The sequence below is a fragment of the Pecten maximus genome, chromosome 14 (assembly GCF_902652985.1).
Source record: "Pecten maximus chromosome 14, xPecMax1.1, whole genome shotgun sequence".
Taxonomy (NCBI): domain Eukaryota; kingdom Metazoa; phylum Mollusca; class Bivalvia; order Pectinida; family Pectinidae; genus Pecten; species Pecten maximus.
Genome location: NC_047028.1, coordinates 23,354,045 through 23,370,476, shown reverse-complemented (window position 1 = coordinate 23,370,476; position 16,432 = coordinate 23,354,045). Strand labels below are relative to the sequence as shown.

The following is a 16,432-nucleotide window of genomic DNA, read 5'->3' as shown; positions in this document are numbered from 1 at the left end:
TTTACATTTCTATAGAGATAGAATGTAATTACATTTCCATAGAAACAAAATCAGATTCTATTTACATTTCTATAGAGATAGAATGTAATTACATTTCTATAGAGATAGAATGTAATTACATTTCTGTAGAAACAAAACCAGATTCAGTTTCTAGTTACATTTCCATAGAAACAAAATCAGATTCTAGTTGCATTTCTATAGAGATAGAATATAATTACATTTCCATAGAAACAAAATCAGATTCTATTTACATTTCATCCAGACAGGATCATAGTCTATAATTAGATTTCTCTAGAAACAGAATCAGATTATATTGTTACATTTCCAAAGTGATGGGATAAAATTTCATTTCCGTAAAAACAGAATCAGATTATAGTTGCATTTCTTTAATTGGAGACAGAATTACCGGGGTAAATTCTTGTCCACAGAGACCGGATCAATTCCTCCTGTTATATTTCCATAATAACAGAATTAAATACAAATGTCGGTCTAGCTTCACTTCCATGTGAAAATGAAAAAGAAAATCAAATACAAGAATCATCATGCTGCTATCATGTCTAGATGTTAACAGATTGAAGTCGGTGTTATGTTATGTAATAACAGATTTGATAATTACAACATTTGATGGAAACAATGATTTTCTCGATTATATACAGAGTATACAGAGTTATCTACCTTATATCGTTTTATAGGAGTTACCTCCCTTAGGGTGCTTGTGAACTTAGGTGTCAGTCTGGGGTCAAATTACAACCGGTAGCTCATGATCACTGTGCAATATAGAAAAAAGATACATGACTAAAAAAAAAAAAACGAATTCAATTGATTTATATTTTCAAACCCCTGGTTGATTCATGTGTCAGTTACAAATACCTCAAAGGGTACATTTATTATCTTTTTTTCATTCTTTTTTAAAAATTCATAGTCCTAGTTGTAGTATTCATGATATACCTAATTTCATAAATTTCTAATTTCAGTATATTTATACCCTATTACTATTGGTATATACATTATACGTCTAATTACATAAATAGAATTACAGTTTATTTTCTCTCAATAAAGATATATTTTTGTGTTTACAGTGATAATACTAGTAGTTCTCAGGCGCTGACCAAACAACAAAGCCAGTCTTTCTTACGGGTTGAGACACCAGTTGACAGTAGTATAAAGGGTTCAGGTAGGACTGTCTTCTTATTTGTATTTGTATTCTGTGTATAGCATTCTACATAGCTTTATATATGTCAACTAGTCTACGTACTTTAAAATAAATATATCGAATGCTGAGTAATATTTCTGCAGTGATGAAAACAATTTTAACAAATGAAACTGAATGAGAAGTCAATAAAATATACATATAAAAGTTTTTGTGAAATAACTCCTTATCGTATGACTTATTTGTAACAAAAAACCTGTATATAAGTGAGGTAGGTCTATATGTAAGGAAAGTATGTATATATGTACATGTAAACCATACATACCTTACAAGTATCTACTGATAAGATATTTAAGCTATTCATACAGCACATGTTTATAGATAGGTTTTGAAACTTAAAAAAATTACACAACTATAAAACCACGTTTCATCTGATTTCAGTGAGAAATTGTTCAGTACTTGGACCATCTCCTATACCAGAGTTGTCTCCACCTGATCCAAAAGAAATTTTAACAGAAATTGCAATCAGTAGAAAAAGAATATCTTTAGCGGAAATGTTATTAGAAGGTAAGTGTGAAAACTCAGGAACACTGTATACTATATCAAGAAGTTGCTTTTATACTGGTACATGTAGAATTGATATAAATTCAGAATTTTTTCAAATTATAAAATTATAAAATATTAAGTACAGAATCTCAAAGCAAGCAGTTAAAAATCTGCATATTGTATAATTTCTGTTTATGTTGTGTATTATTTGTTATTTAAGTTTCCTTCATCTGTTGTAGGCACATTTGGGAAAGTCTATCAAGGGACATTACTCAGTGAAGGAGATAACAATTTTGGGGCTGACCAAGAGATTATTGTTAAAACAGTCACAGGTACCATTTAATTTTCTTAATCACTCAATGGTGTGATAACAAGCTTATTACATAAAATATATATGTTGTTTGAAAATCCATTATTGAGACAAGAAAGGAAAAATAATTATCTGGACAAGAAAGGGAAATTAACTATCCAGATAATTTTAAGGAAGGAGAAATAATTATCCAGACAATTTTAAGGAAGGAAAATTAATTATCCAGACAAGAAAGGAAAATTAATCACGAGATCAAGGCATTAGTGTTACCCGTGCCTAATTGCGCATGCGTGCTGTTTCAGCTTCCGTAAATAAACAAGTTGAACGTTATCAGTTTCTGGCAACATTCTGGATTTATAAGGTGATTAATTTAGAAGTATGAAATAACTAAGTACTGCTATATCATTTCAAGTTTTGTTTGATGTTAATTGAGATGTTATACATCGTTTTGGACCTGAATACGGGAACATGCTCAAGTGAGATCGTATGTGTACGGAACATGTGGCTCACGATCGACTTAGATAAATCCACGTAATTGCTGATAAATACACAATTTCAAGGAATTAAACATTAAAATAACTATTCATTTCTTTGATTATTTGTTAACCATTACTTTCTTAATGCTTTATATATGTTATATATATATATAAGTATTAAATCAATCCTGCTGTGAAAGGAAACGATCACAAATCTCAGTCAAATCACATTTATTCTGACCGGGAAAAGGCTTGTACTTGCGTATAGCGCGCAGTGGTCTTTTTCACTTGTCAATTTTTGAAAAAAAAGTGCGCACTATACGCGAATATTTACGGTACCCAGTTGAGAAAGTATCAACATGACGCACAATGAAATGTTCCATCAATTTGATAAAATTAGTACAGTTGACATTGTGATTAATATGCGAATGTTATTTAATTTCAAAATATTTTATTCAGTCAAATCATTTAACAGGGATTGGGCAACGGGTTATATGTATACAAGCCCTCTCCCTTGGGTTACACACATTTTAAACAATAACTGAATCACAATTCAGTCATTAGCATATTAGCACTGGCTTGGAACATTAAATAGTACAGTTTTAATAAATATTCAAAGTTTGGGTAGAAATCTTGTGTTCTACAAAAATCTTTTCGCATACATATATCAAATACTCTTACCAATCAGAGGAATCCCTTTCTACTTTTAGGATATCGCAAAAACATTTCACCCCAGATAAGGTATTACTTCTTATCCAGACAAATGATTAATGTATTTCTCCAAAGTGATTTTAGACTTCAGTTTTCTTCTGTCAAATGAAGATAGCAATTGTTTTTCATTAATATCATATTAATCCATAAATATAAGCCCCTGCTCACAAAAAATCCCCCTACTTCATATTTGCAGAATAATCAACTTTAGAATTGTAAGCTAAAAGGGGTTTATATATAAGCTCACCCTAAACTTTAATACTAACTTTAACAATAAATAAAAGGGGGCTTATTTCAGAATTAATATGGTATGTTTTGTTTTCTTTTATTGTCACCATCATCATATGAAATCGACTGTGAAGTCATTATGACACTTACTTCAGGAGAGTAGAGTTTATTTATCTACTTATTCTAGGAATGATAGCTGGTTCTTTTTGATTATGGAACACACTTGTGAATTTTGGAGAGTGAAATGTCATCCTTGAAATCTTACATAAAGATTATATCTAGAATAACATTATGATTTGAGTTATCTCCCTTCCTTTTACAGATCAGGCGAGATCGGATCAGGTACATTTATTTCTCACGGAGAGCTGTATGATGAAAGGCTTGGTTCACCAAAACATATACCCAGTGATTGGAGCCTGTGTGGAGGACCAGTTGTGTCCCTATGTAATTTATCCTAACACAACGGAAGGAAACCTTAAAAAGTTTTTACAGAAGTGTGGTGTGTCCGATACAGGATCTCACTGTGTATGTACTCAACCAAACTACTGTTGTTGTTTGACCCCAGTTTAATCAACATTCTTTAGCTTCGGGAAATTTCTAAATTTAACAGTTTTCATTGGGAAGCATTGCACAAATTAAGGATTTTTTCCGGAAATCCGTCATTAAATGCTTTCCTACGGAAATGTTTTGTCCTAGACTTTCCTTGATTTAAGGAAGGTTGATTAAGCTGGATCCAGCTGTTATCAGCGGTAACTGTCTGTCATATTTCCCTATTCCCTACTTCCTGTTCCATATATACAGTACTTGCCTGTCTTCATTGTTTATATCTATCGGTCCTTCCCATCAAATGATAATTCCTTCCCCCATCATACACCCATTCTACTGTTTTCACTTGTATATCTGTCTTGCAGGCCAATTTTCTTCTGTTTTTGACTGCTGCTGATTTCAAACTAAATAAATATGTGTATTGTTTGATATTTATCACTGAAGCACTCACAGTTGCAGATGTTCAGTGTTATGTCATAGCTGCTAAACAGAAATGAAGCAAACCAACATTAATTTTTTATGAAATTATTGCCAATAAATCTACACACAAAAAGAGCCACACAAATTAACAGCGCTTGAAATAAGATATGTAAAGTTGTTAATCTAAGTGCATTTGTATTTCAGACACTTTCTACACAACAGCTGGTATATCTAGCTATACAGATAGTTAGGGGTATACAGTTCCTTCACAGACAGAAGATCCTACACAAAGACATAGCAACAAGGAACTGTGTGTAAGTATATACAGACACTGTGAAAATTTGTGCCACTCAGTTTAGAAGTAGAATATGTGCCACTCCTCTAGCAGATCCAGGGGGGGTGGGGGATCCTGGGGGTTCTTAAATGAGTGGTACATAACTAAGTTGGGGGGGGGGGGGGGGGGGGGGGGGGGTTGGCGCATAGGTAGGGGGGGGGGGGGGGGTGTCCTGACCCCCAGGACCCCCCTCCCCCTTTTTCAAACGAAGAAATTTTTTTTTAGCCTTAATAAAAAACGCCTATGCGCCAAACACCCCCCCCCCCCCCCCCACTCATTTAAGAAGTAGAATATGTGCCACTCATTTAAGAAGTAGAATGTGTGCCAATCAATTGCAAAGTAGAATATGTGCTTCACACCTAAAAAGTGGAATGTCTGCCACTCAGTTTAAAGGTAACATTGGTGTCGCTCTGTTTAAAAGTAGAATACATGCCACTCAGTTAAAAAGTAGAATATGTGCTATTCAATTGCAAGGTAGAATGTTTGGTACACACTTAAAAAGTAGAATGTCTGCCACTCAGTTAAAGCATAACATGGGTGTCACTCAAAACAGGATGGGTACCATTTAGAAAGAGAAGTTATCTTTTACAACTCAGAAAAACGAAAATTGCATGCATGCCACTCTGGAAAAGGATGGATTGCACTTAAATGATGATGCATGCCACTTAGAATTATGTACTGTACTATAATGGAACATTATTATGTGTTTGCAGCATCGACAACGATTTGGTTTTAAAGATAACAGACAACGCTCTGTCACGAGACCTGTTCTCTGGAGATTATAATTGTCTTGGCGACAATGAGAATCGACCAATCAAATGGTTATCTATCGAAGCTCTGCTGGAAAAACGATTTTCGACAGCCAGTGATGTGGTAAGTGAATAAATATGTCTACTAATTTAAGTATAGGGGAATGTAAATCCTATAATTAAGTATATTATGCGTAACATTTTGTAAATCAAAACAGTACATCATTTCGGAATAATCAAAATAGATTGTATCAGGATTAAGTACATTTGTATTGAGTTCAAAGTGAATGTTTCACTTACAGTTTCATTTAACAGTTGTAACCAAACGTTCTCAAAGACATGCTATAGTAGAGTATCTATTAAAATTTGTGGAAACATTAACCCCCATTCATCTGTTCAGTGTTTCTGTTTCGTATATATACCAACAAATATCATTTCATTGTAGTGGTCATTTGGTGTGACTTTGTGGGAGTTGATGACCGTTGGCCAGCAGCCCTATGCTGACATAGATCCATTTGAAATGGCCGCCTACCTCCGTGAGGGTTATAGAATAGCTCAACCTATCAACTGTCCTGATGAACTGTAAGTCGCAATAGGTCAAAGTAATAAATTGTTAATGATAATGACATGCTATTTGTACTTCATATGAGGTGTTGTCACTATCAATAACCTCAAGAATACTCTGCACTGACTATCTACTGTTGAAGAGTTGACAGAATGGGAGATACAGTTAATGCAATTTAATGTAGTTGGATCAATAGCAACAAAAATTGTTTACATTAGTCTTAACCTTTCCTTGACCTGCTCACCTGCCTGAAGGAAAGGAAACAGACTTTAGCAACCAAATAGGACCTGTCACAAGAAACACAGCATTTAAGAAACAGACTTTAACACACAACACAAACCTGTAATAAGCAACACCACATTTAAGATACAGAATTCAGCAGACAAATAGGACCTATAAAAAGACAAAGTTTGAAGTTATTGTTGAAGTGGTCTAGTTCAAAGTGGGGAATAGCTTAATGCCTGCCTCTAACAAGAACTGGACACAGATTGATTATTTAGTCTGGTTTGATTTACTAAAACAAAAATTAGAGGAAAACTTTTGTTCTGTTGTAGGTTCTCTGTGATGGCATGCTGCTGGGCTGGAACTCCGGAAGAACGGCCAAAATTCTCACAGCTCCTTATATGTTTACAGGACTTCTACACAGCTCTGGGTCAATACATATGAACCAATTCTCAAAAATAACATTACAAGGTTCAGCTTCATGGCCAGTGCTTGTGTTCTCAAAAAGGACAGGGTTGTTTATATCTTAATATCAATTCAGTGCTATGTGTAAAAGAATGTCTCTAAACTGTTGTTAAATACTGCAGAATTACTTGGGAGATTACACACATCTGAAGATTTTTAAAATAATTACGGAAAATCATAATTAGAGAAATACCAAACGTTGCATGCCAAACTATTCAATTGACCTGGATTTCTTCCCCACTGTGGATGACTGCCAAAACTTGGATTTCTTCCCCACCATGAATGACTGCCAAATGGCAGTTGACATTTCATCATCTTATCCCACCTTAAAGCATGTGATTTTGTCGTGTTGGTGTCATTTTAATTTATGTACATTTAGGTGAACGAATAGTGTTGTCCCCATCTGGCACGTCTTTATGGTAGTCAAACATTCATATGACAGATTAAGTTTCAAAACACTTTATTGAAGTTTGAACCAAAACTTTCTAGGCATTATTTTGTGACAATCTGATGAAGAATGGTGTGATAGAGAGTATGATTACAACCTTAATACCGTATTTATCTTGTAACAAACCTACTCAAATCTATTGATTACTGTAAATCACTTTTATTTCATGTGGGAGCTCAAATCTATTGATAACTGCAAATCACTTATATTTAGCATGGGAGCTCAAATCTATTGATTATTGCAAATCACTTATTAGCTCACCTGGCCCGAAGGGCCGGTGAGCTTATGGCATGGCGCAGCGTCCGTCGTCTGTCGTCCGTCCGTCGTCCGTCGTCCGTCCGTCAACTTTTCCTTTAAATCGCTACTAGTCCTAAACTACTCAGTGGGTTTTGACCAAATTTGGTCTGAAGCATCCTTGGGTGAAGGGGAACCAATTTTGTATAAACGGTGGGTCTGGCCCCCCAGGGACCTTAGGGGCGGGGCCCAATAGGGGAAATATAGCAAATTCTTTAAAATCCTTCTTCTTCTGTAGAAATGAAGGGATGTGATTCATATTTGGTCTGAAGCATCCTTGGGTGAAGGGGAACCAATTTTGTATAAACGGTGGGTCTGGCCCCCAAGGGACCTTAGGGGCGGGGCCCAATAGGGGAAATATAGCAAATTCTTTAAAATCCTTCTTCTTCTGTAAAAATGAAGGGATTTGATTCATATTTGGTCTGAAACCATCCTTGGGTGAAGGGGAACCAATTTTGTATAAACGGTGGGTCTGGCCCCCCAGGGACCTTAGGGGCGGGGCCCAATAGGGGAAATATAGCAAATTCTTTAAAATCCTTCTTCTTCTGTAGAAATGAAGGGATGTGATTCATATTTGGTCTGAAGCATCCTTGGGTGAAGGGGAACCAATTTTGTATAAACGGTGGGTCTGGCCCCCAAGGGACCTTAGGGGCGGGGCCCAATAGGGGAAATATAGCAAATTCTTTAAAATCCTTCTTCTTCTGTAAAAATGAAGGGATTTGATTCATATTTTGTCTGAAACATCCTTGGGTGAAGGGGAACCAATTTTGTATAAACGGTGGGTCTGGCCCCCCAGGGACCTTAGGGGCGGGGCCCAATAGGGGAAATATAGCAAATTCTTTAAAATCCTTCTTCTTCTGTAGAAATGAAGGGATGTGATTCATATTTGGTCTGAAGCATCCTTGGGTGAAGTGGAACCAATTTTGTATAAACGGTGGGTCTGGCCCCCCAGGGACCTTAGGGGCGGGGCCCAATAGGGGAAATATAGCAAATTCTTTAAAATCCTTCTTCTTCTGTAAAAATGAAGGGATTTGATTCATATTTTGTCTGAAACATCCTTGGGTGAAGGGGAACCAATTTTGTATAAACGGTGGGTCTGGCCCCCCAGGGACCTTAGGGGCGGGGCCAAATAGGGGAAATATAGCAAATTCTTTAAAATCCTTCTTCTGTAGAAATGAAGGGATGTGATTCATATTTGGTCTGAAGCATCCTTGGGTGAAGGGGAACCAATTTTGTATAAATGGTGGGTCTGGCCCCCAAGTTACCTTAGGGGCGGGGCCCAATAGGGGAAATATAGCAAATTCTTTAAAATCCTTCTTCTTCTGTAGAAATGAAGGGATTTGATTCATATTTGGTCTGAAGCATCCTTGGGTGAAGGGGAACCAATTTTGTATAAACGGTGGGTCTGGCCCCCCAGGGACCTTAGAGGCGGGGCCCAATAGGGGAAATATAGCAAATTCTTTAAAATCCTTCTTCTTCTGTAGAAATGAAGGGATTTGATTCATATTTGGTCTGAAGCCTCCTTGGGTGAAGGGGAACCAATTTTGTATAAACGGTGGGTCTGGCCCCCCCAAGGGCCTTAGGGGCGGGGCCCAATAGGGGAAATATAGCAAATTCTTTAAAATCCTTCTTCTTCTGTAGAAATGAAGGGATTTGATTCATATTTAGTCTGAAGCATCCTTGGGTGAAGGGGAACCAATTTTGTATAAACGGTGGGTCTGGCCCCCCAGGGGCCTTAGTGGCGGGGCCCAATAGGGGAAATATAGCAAATTCTTTAAAATCCTTCTTCTGTAGAAATGAAGGGATTTGATTCATATTTGGTCTGAAGCATCCTTGGGTGAAGGAGAACCAATTTTGTATAAACGGTGGGTCTGGCCCCCCAGAGGCCTGGGGGGTGGGGCCCAATAGGGGAATATAGCATATTCTTTAAAATCCTTCTTCTTCTGCAGGAATAAAAGGATTTGATCCATGTTTGGTCTGAAGCATCCTTGGGTGAAGGGGAACCAATTTTGTATAAACAGTGGGTCTGGCCTCCCAGGGGCCTGAGGGGCGGGGCCCAATAGGGGAAATAAAGCAAATTCTTTGAAATCCTTCTTTGTTCCGTAGGAATAAAAGGATTTGATCCATATTTGGTCTGAAACATCCTTGGGTGAAGAGGAACCAATTTTGTATAAACGGTTGGTCTGGCCCCCAATGGCCTAACAGGCGGGGCCCAATAGGGGAAATAGGGTTAATCCTTTAAATTGCTACTAGTCATAAAGTTATAAATGAATTTAAACCAAATTTGGTCAGGAACATTCTTGGGAGAAGGGGAACAGAGTTTGTATAAATTTTTACTCTGAATCCCCAGGGGCCTGAGGGACGGGGCCAAATAGGGGAAATAAAGATTAGTCTTTAAATCGCTTCTCGTCATAAAGTTTTTAATGGATTTTAACTAGATTTGGTCAGGAACATCCTTGGGGGAAGGGGAACAGAGTTTGTATAAATTTTTACTCTGAACCCCCAGGGGCCTGAGGGGCCGGGCCCAATAGGGGAAATAGGGTTAATCTTTTAAATCACTACTAGTCATAAAGTTATGAATGAATTAGAATCAAATTTGGTCAGGAACATCCTTGGGAGAAGGGGGAACATAGATTGTATAAATTTTTACTCTGAACCCCCAGGGGCCTGAGGGGCGGGGCCAGATAGGGGAAATAGAGATTAGTCTTTAAATCGCTACAAGTCATAAAGTTATGAATGAATTAGAACCAAATTTGGTCAGGAACATCCTTGGGGGAGGGGAACACAGAGTTTGTATAAATTTTACTCTGAACCCCCAGGGGCCTGAGGGGCGGAGTCTAAGAGGGGAAATAGGTGTTAATCCTTTAAATTGCTACTAGTCGTAAAGTTATGAATGAATTTGAACCAAATTTGGTCAGGAACATCCTTGGGAGAAGGGGAACCGTGTTTGTATAAATTTTTACTCTGAACCCCCAGGGGCATTAGGGGCGGGGCCCAAAAAGGAAAATAGGGGTTTATCCTATGAATCGCTATTTATCATAAAGTTATGTATGGATTTGAACCAAATTTGGTCTGGAATATCCTTGGGGGAAGAGGGGAAAGAAAGTTTATGTAAATATTGGCTCTGACCCCCAAGGGGCCTGAAGGGTGGGGCCAAATAGGGGAAATAGAGATCTGTCTTTATATCGCTCCTAGTCATAAAGTTTTAAATGGATTTGAACCCAATTTGGTCAGAAACATCCTTGGTGAAAAGGGGAACAGGTTTTGCATAAATGGTTACTGTGACCCTCCATCCCATAACTATGTATAACATCGTTGGACATTAAGGGATAAACACAATTCTGATGTAAAAATAGGCCCAAGAGTCTTTCCCCACCCTAAGGGACTTAGTTTCTTAGAACACAATTAGGTTGTAAAAATAATCCATAGGGTCTTTCAGTCCCTTAGAGAGTATGTGTATTAACAATTTGAACATGAACATTATTTTGACATTTGGTCAAAACCAACCAGGTGAGCGATACAGGCCCCATGGGCCTCTTGTTTTTAGCATGGGAGCTGAAATCTATTGATTACTGCAAATCTCTTATATTTCGCATGGGAGCTCAAATCTATTGATTACTGCAAATCACTTATATTTTGTGTGGGAGTTATTTTCATGTTAATATGTACGGGGAGCCTCAGACACAAATTAAAATTCTTCGCAATTATTTGTACGAAAATAACACTTTTGGATGGTGACAAAGCTATCAAATTGAAAGTAATTTCTAGATCAGCATTCGCTTAATCATTTGTACATGAATATGTAAAGAGGTAAGTTTGTGAAATAAAGTATTTGTGAAATGTAAGTGATTCCCAGTAGTGGTGCTGGGACCGTGGTGGCCGAGTGGTTAATGTGTCCCAACACTATATCACTAGCCGTCCACGTCTTGTTGTGAGTTTGAAGCCCTCATGGGGCAGTTGCCTGGTACTGAGTGTATAAAGCTGGTTGATTTCTGCGGGTTCTCAGGCTTTCCTCCACCTCCTAAACCTGGAAGTCCTTAAATGACCCTGGCTGTTAATAGGACGTTAAACTAAATAAACCAATCACAGTAATTGGGTGAAAATGCTAGCAAGTACTATTTTATTGTCTTGCTTTCCCTAGTTTACAGCAAAGTGTGTTGGCGAACTAGGCTTATTACAGGATAAATATGGTTGTTAGGGTTCTTTTTGTATACAGGGTAATAGATGTGCCAGTTATCAGGAAGAGTCTATGAAACTAGATAGGAAGTATTTTCTGTGTAATAAATGTACTAATATTAGATAATGATTAATTGTGAAACCTCATGTTCAACACTGCCCAGAAGTTTTCATATTGACATGTAATAACAGAAATAACATTTCATATAATTAGAGATGTATGAGGCAGTCCTTGTTGTAAGTCAGTGTGTTTGTCTCATCCAAATTTCATATTTTCATGATAAAAAAAATGTCACTAAATTCTAATGTCTAGATAAAATACTGCAGAACATCCTGAAATTAAACAAATCTTGCACCTCCTCTACCGAAACTAAATAGTTCAGCGTCAACATAATTCTTACTCTCAATGTAATAACATTTTCTCGCTTTTTTCTGACTATGGAAAATTCTGCATTAAATGTTGAATATGAGTGAATTGATTCTGGATATAACATCAAATACAAAATCACAAAAGATAATATAACTTGAATTTTTTGTGGTTGTTGTCTTCGAATAAATTCACAGGATTCCATGGATAACGCATTAGACTATTTATCAACAGCATTATGAACAATATCTTTACCCTAAATGTTAGCAAAGTGTATATTTTGTCAAAGTGATTGACTTCTTTCCTCCTTGGGTACAAATGCTAAAGAAACTATGGTCATGTAGCCATACTGTCTTGTTATGTTGAAATAACAACTGAAACACAGGAGACAGCAGATGTATGGCTGTTGTTTTATACTTTTTATTTAAGTTCTTGAATTATATCTGTGGAAATGAAAGTAAAATTACCCCTATACTGTTTTAGGGTTTTGTATGCCCATACACAATCATAACCACAATCTTGTTTGGTACATAATACTAACAGATCGTTAAAATCTTATACAGGTTGTGGACGTTTGATAATACTGAAATTTTGAAATTCATCAGGTTGTTCAATTTTTTTTACAGTTTTATTATCCTTCTTTCAGATTTTAAATAATATAATTCTGCTAATAGTATATCTGTAAACAAATGTGTGTTAATTAATCCCTGTTTCTCCTAAAAGGTTGTAGGTGTCATCATTATTCCCAGCCATAGTTTATCCTTTGAGTAAGTGTGAAATATTATCCTGTGGTATCATATCCTCTTTCAGTTTTGTGTTTTCAAGGAAGCAGAATACTCGCATTGTCTTAAGTTATCTGTCTCCATATCTGTGAGATTATTTTGTATACAATTTCCTCCCTGGAATGAGTGAACTATCAATTTTGTACCGGAGAATTGATCTAATTAACAGAAACAAACATCACATGACCAGTCAATTCTTAACTGTTAATTCATTAATCAGCAGTAATAGATTTCAAAAGGAAATCATTGTATTTTAAAGATTGTAAATAAATTGCACATCCAAAATTTTCATTTTCAAATTTTCTAAATGAATATAATCAGCCTATCCCCCACATGATCGTTTGATTTTACATTTTATTTAAAATCGTTCGGGTAAAATTTGTCTAGTCTTCCAGAAAAGGTGAGACACTGCTGAAGAATCATCTTGAACATGAATTCAATTGAACTTTTTTCAGCAGTCACCAACAATAACAATGTTCAATGATTAAGTGTGTGCAGGTACCTTCAATACATCAGTTGTCTCCCCTTTAATATACAGGTTGTCTCGCCTTAACTTCGCAGAAGCTGATGAGCTCTTCCATGATATATATATATCTGATCACCTGTATGCATCATATGTTTAAGAAAGATTTTCATAGGATCCCCATACAGCATTGCAGTTAAAGCCAGATATTAATCTGTCTTCAATGAATTTCAGTATAGGCTCCAGAAGGTGATATTTTACAAGACTGTGACTTCCTGTATCGCTGTGGAAATATCTCTCATGTTGATTGGTCGCCAGGTGTATAAAATATACCTGTGTCACTTATTCCCCACCGTCTGTCATTATAAAAAGGAACAATAATTTTAAAATGCTTCAGGAACTATCTTATTAATTTGATGATGGGTTGTTGTTCTCAGAACAGTGGTGATACAACTGTCTATGAAGTAATGACAAACGCATATCAAAATTTGTAAGTTGTAATTATCTTAATGGGAAATGATCAAATGATTCAAATATGTATTTTAAATCTAATGTACTGAGTAGTACAGCCTAGATGGAAAAACTCGAGGGTTGTACAGAAATTGGAGCTTATGTTTTTTCTTTTCTTTTTTTTTTTTTAATATACATGTATAAATATAAGGTGTAATATTATCAGAGAATGTTGCTCTGAATTGTTGAAGTCCAGATAAATGTCTGATAAGAGGAATCAAAAGTCAGTGTCGAAGGTTCTGTATGTTGTAATTTCTCACCCCCGTTGTGTATTTTGTTCATCACTTTATAAATGATTATTTTTACTTGTGATCCATTTGTGAACTAATGCAGTGTTAGTGTTGAGACTGTGTTCCTGTAAGTCTTGTGTAGCATGATGTAGTTTTAAACTGACCTGGAGTTACAACACCACATATCTATATCTACCCATAGTCTTCATATTTATAAAGTCCGTTTTTTTTGTGTTGTTTAAATCAATTATGTGAACATGGTGTAAAATTTTGATTAGATTGAAAAAGGTTGTTTTCATAACTGTCAAAAATATATATTTATTCCAAAAAGAATTGAGTAGCTGCTATAAAAGTGTACTGAATTTTAATTCATTTAAATTATGTCTGGTAAAAGTTGACCTATATCTATTGGAGTACTGTATAAATGATTTAAATGGGCCACTTTTTTATATAGTATAGATTTATATACAATATTGGGTAGGATTAATAGATTAAATGAAAATGATTAATGGCCTCATGAAAATAAAATTCTCCGTTAAAATGCTAGCAAGTACTAAATACTAAATTATTTAGTATTTAGTACTTGCTAGCATTTTAACGGAGAATTTTTAAAATATTTCAACCATATGAACAGGTATGCAGAACGCATTTTTTTTTTTTACATTGAAGTCCTTCGCACATGTTTGACATTTCATTTCAGCCATCCTAATCGGAACTAGCCTGAGTTTCCTCTGGCCCTGGCACCATGCCTGGTACACCAGACATGGTGTCAGGGCCAGAGGAAACTCAGGCTATACCGGAATCATATAACAAATTATCCCTTTCCTTAATTACAGTACAATATTTGTATAAATTCACATTTCCCTGTGTATGTTTTGTGTGTGAAAAGTGCCAAATATTTTATTACTGGGAATGTGTGTGCATATTCTGTAGTAGAATTTATGATTTTGTAATGTTTTATAAACTTGTATATCTAATAGATGTATGGAACGCAAGCATTAAATATTGTACTAATCTAATGTAAGTTGATATATAATATCTAACATATGCTATGAAATATAAGTCATTAATTTACATTGTATTTGTATTGAACTGTAAGAATGTACTGTAATTGAGTACCAATAAGACAGTCTGTCAAAACTGTTTGTTATCAAGACGGGTGTATTAGAGAAAAATATACCTTTGTGCATTTGTTATTACGTGTAGAGCTTTTATTCTTTGAATATTTGCAAAACTTGCCAGATTTTAAGTAGTTTTGATATGTTGTCATTTCAGCTAGATTAAGCAAAGATGACTTTGAAAATGGTGATGTTTTCGTAATGACTAATTAATAGTTCACACATATGGGTTTTGATTGTTTTTCTTAAACGTACATGCATGTATGAAAATAGAATTTGAAAGCTGGGCATTTTCTTTCAGTTATTAAAAGGCTTTTGATCACAGTGTTCAATCTCAGCTAGCCTCTGTCTGAAACCCACGAGACTTGTGTTGTCGTTTGAGTTAAATGACAAGACCAGAGACTTGTGTTGTCGTTTGAGTTAACTGACAAGACCAGAGACTTGTGTTGTCGTTTGAGTTAACTGACAAGACCAGAGACTTGTGTTGTCGTTTGAGTTAACTGACAAGACCAGAGACTTGTGTTGTCGTTTGAGTTAACTGACAAGACCAGAGACTTGTGTTGTCGTTTGAGTTAACTGACAAGACCAGAGACTTGTGTTGTCGTTTGAGTTAACTGACATGACCAGAGACTTGTGTTGTCGTTTGAGTTAACTGACATGACCAGAGACTTGTGTTGTCGCTTGAGTTAACTGACATGACCAGAGACTTGTGTTGTCGTTTGAGTTAACTGACATGACCAGAGACTTGTGTTGTCGCTTGAGTTAACTGACATGACCAGAGACTTGTGTTGTCGTTTGAGTTAACTGACATGACCAGAGACTTGTGTTGTCGTTTGAGTTAACTGACATGACCAGAGACTTGTGTTGTCGTTTGAGTTAACTGACATGACCAGAGACTTGTGTTGTCGTTTGAGTTAACTGACATGACCAGAGACTTGTGTTGTCGTTTGAGTTAACTGACATGACCAGAGACTTGTGTTGTCGTTTGAGTTAACTGACATGACCAGAGACTTGTGTTGTCGTTTGAGTTAACTGACATGACCAGAGACTTGTGTTGTCGTTTGAGTTAACAGACGTGACCAGAGACTTGTGTTGTCGTTTGAGTTAACTGACATGACCAGAGACTTGTGTTGTCGTTTGAGTTAACAGACGTGACCAGAGCCTTGTGGGTTTCCGATGATGCCCCTTTGTATTGGTTTTAAACATTTTATCAAGATAAACCTGCATGTATATCGTTATGAGTGGACGAATTGTCTTATCGTGTATGCTTTCATTGTGGTATTTATGACACAAGCCTGTGTATTCACTTAAAAAAGTGTCCC

General features: G+C 36.2%; 1 protein-coding gene across 1 annotated transcript in view; it reads left to right on the top strand.

Annotated features, from left to right (window-relative positions):
* The window catches only part of LOC117342814 (tyrosine-protein kinase RYK-like), a 56,292-nt gene extending 48,874 nt beyond the window's left edge, over positions 1-7,418 (top strand). The window contains exons 7-14 of the mRNA XM_033905073.1: positions 1,080-1,174; positions 1,592-1,717; positions 1,936-2,028; positions 3,744-3,946; positions 4,592-4,701; positions 5,435-5,594; positions 5,916-6,052; positions 6,590-7,418. Of these exons, the coding sequence (XP_033760964.1) occupies positions 1,080-1,174; positions 1,592-1,717; positions 1,936-2,028; positions 3,744-3,946; positions 4,592-4,701; positions 5,435-5,594; positions 5,916-6,052; positions 6,590-6,701 (1,036 nt within the window). The 3' untranslated portion in view covers positions 6,702-7,418. The remainder of the gene's footprint in view (positions 1-1,079; positions 1,175-1,591; positions 1,718-1,935; positions 2,029-3,743; positions 3,947-4,591; positions 4,702-5,434; positions 5,595-5,915; positions 6,053-6,589) is intronic.
* The last annotated feature ends 9,014 nt before the right edge of the window (positions 7,419-16,432 follow it).